The sequence below is a fragment of the Palaemon carinicauda genome, chromosome 17, assembly GCF_036898095.1.
Source record: "Palaemon carinicauda isolate YSFRI2023 chromosome 17, ASM3689809v2, whole genome shotgun sequence".
Classification (NCBI taxonomy): domain Eukaryota; kingdom Metazoa; phylum Arthropoda; class Malacostraca; order Decapoda; family Palaemonidae; genus Palaemon; species Palaemon carinicauda.
This window is the reverse complement of record NC_090741.1, coordinates 116,063,811-116,066,310: the sequence shown is the minus strand read 5'-3', so window position 1 is coordinate 116,066,310 and position 2,500 is coordinate 116,063,811. Positions and strand designations below refer to the sequence as shown.

The 2,500-nt window shown below is 35.9% G+C and overlaps 1 protein-coding gene across 1 annotated transcript in view; it reads left to right on the top strand.

Annotated features, from left to right (window-relative positions):
* The first annotated feature begins 1,532 nt into the window (after positions 1-1,532).
* LOC137656547 (uncharacterized) overlaps positions 1,533-2,500 on the top strand; it is a 22,796-nt gene continuing 21,828 nt past the window's right edge. The window contains exon 1 of the mRNA XM_068390716.1: positions 1,533-1,613. Within this exon, the coding sequence (XP_068246817.1) occupies positions 1,533-1,613 (81 nt within the window). The remainder of the gene's footprint in view (positions 1,614-2,500) is intronic.

Below are 2,500 nucleotides of genomic sequence, written 5' to 3'. Positions count from 1 at the left end.
ATATTATCATTTGTATCTTCATTCTCCCCTCGCACTGACAGCAACTTGCATCAACCTGTCTTTCTATTTCTCATTGCTAACTGTTAACAGAACCGGTTGCCGGTTGGACAAGAAATAGTATGTTGTATTAGGTGATCTTGCCGGGACCTAGTGAGTATATAAACTTGATTTGTCTTTAATAAAGTACTCAGTTGCATTCATCTCGCCTTTGGCTCGCAACCTACTCTTAGCTCTTCACAGTTGATATAAGTACACAACTATAACCGAGTTTCATATTGTATAAATACAATAAGCATCAAGCAAAACGTGAACATCATGATTAGTGTTACAGATTGGAGTCCAAAGGTCTCATTTAACGATAACTGGCAGCGTCATCAATAAGTTGCAATCTATTACTGGTAATGCCATTAGGGTTGATCCATCGTTAATTATATTACAGATTAGTAGCGATTGGAATATATTTTCATCGTTTAGTAAAAGTAACTTGGTAACATTCTTTTACATTACATATTTGGTATCATATCTGTGGTGGAATTTTGAAAATTATTAGATTTTTCTTATTAGAGATTAAGTTTGTATCCTACAGTAAAAATTCATAAAGTTATTATTTTCCTGACGAAAAATATTAACAGGTAATCTAACTTTCATTACATCACAGAGTAGGTTTTGCGGATTAATTATTATTTGGAATTCTGATATCTTCTTCCACTTCCATTAACTGAGTTAATAACAGAAGGGTTTTATATTGTGTAGTAAAGAATCCGTATAAAACATATTTACTTCTGTATTGTTTGTTATGTTGAGTGTCTATATACAATATGTTGGTGGGTCAGTTAAGATAAACAAAAAAATATTTGGCTCGAGATATAAATAACAGTTGACAATTTTTTTTCTTTTTTACTATGAACTGAACAATCGAGAGAAGAGTCTATTGAATTTCTTAGATAATTGAAATAATATTATGGATAGATATTTGATATAGGTAAAAAAAAAAAAAAAAAAAATATTTTTTCATATTTATAACAAGAAAAGTACATTCAACGTTTATCACTTCTTCCACAGAAAAAAAAAACTGAGCCCTAAAACCAAATGTAACAGTCAAGAGATCCCCTTTTAAACTCTCTTTTGTGTCGTAAGTGGTTCCCCTTTTCACGTGTGAGCTCGGCTAATTCAAACGAGGATGAAGAAGAAGAGGCAGCAACAAAAACAAAAGAGTCTTTTCCCCGGGTGTCGGGGATATCTTAAGCCTAAGGTCCGAAGAAAAGGAACCTGACAGAGTGGGACTTTTAAACTACAATTTTTTGTTTGGGGATGAGTGAGGAGAAAGATGGGGAAGATTTTTCGGATTGGATAAGGATAGGGAAGTGGGGAATATGGGGAAAGGAAGAGTACCCCTGGATACAATCCAGTTTATAACCCCGGGGCAGGTACTCGGGATGGGAAAGAATAAGGAAAAATTGAGAAAGAGAAGTACAGGAGGAGAATAAAAGAGAGGGGCAGACCCTCATGCGATGTTCGATAGTATTAGAAGCATGAAAAGTCCACTGATGTGTTGGAGAAGAGGTGGAGGAGGAGCAGGAGCAGGAGGAGAAGGAAAGAAGGACAAAAACGAGGTACCAGAGAAGAGAAAAGGACAGGAAAAGTTGAGCTTCCTTCCCTTTACGACTTTCGTTGACTCCGTTTCTTAACAGAACTTACAATCAAAGATCGTTTATTCCGTTGAAATATCTCTATTTGTTTCTTATTACCTTTTGTCTTTATTTATGGTGGACGAAGAACATTTGTCATTTGTTTAAGTCTGCGGTTTGCTCTGGTTTCTGTATGCGGTATTGTTTATTGACTTTCATTTATTTATTTTTCTTATAAAATTTTGTACTTGAATGGTTGGTGAGATTGTTTAATATGTGTTTTTTGTTGTCAATGGTACCAGTAGATTGGGTTTGTGCATGTATTGTACCACTATAAAAGGGTAATGGAGATGTGCATGAGTGTTGTAATTCAAGAGATATTAGATTGTTGAGTGTAGTTGGGAAAGTGTATGGTAGAGTAATGGTTAATAGGATTTAGGATAAAACAGACAATTCAATCTTAGAAGTACAGGGTAGTTTTAGAAGAGGTAGGGGTTGTATGAATCAGATTTTTACAGTTAGGCAGATATGTGAGAAATATTTAGCAAAAGGTAAGGTGTATGTTGCGTTTGTGGATCTGGAGAAAGCGTATGATTGAGTTGATAGGGAAGCAATGTGGAATGTGATTAGGTTACATGGAGTTGGTGGAAGGTTGTTGCAAGCAGTGAAAAGTTTCTACAAAGGTAGTAAAGCATGTGTTAGAATAGGAAATAAAGTGAGTGATTGGTTTCCGGTGAGAGTGGGGCTGAGACAGGGATGTGTGATGTCGCCGTGGTTATTTAACTTGTATGTTGATGGAGTAGTGGGAGAGGTGAATGCTCGAGTGCTTGGACGAGGTTTAAAACTGGTAGACGAGAATGACCATGAATGGG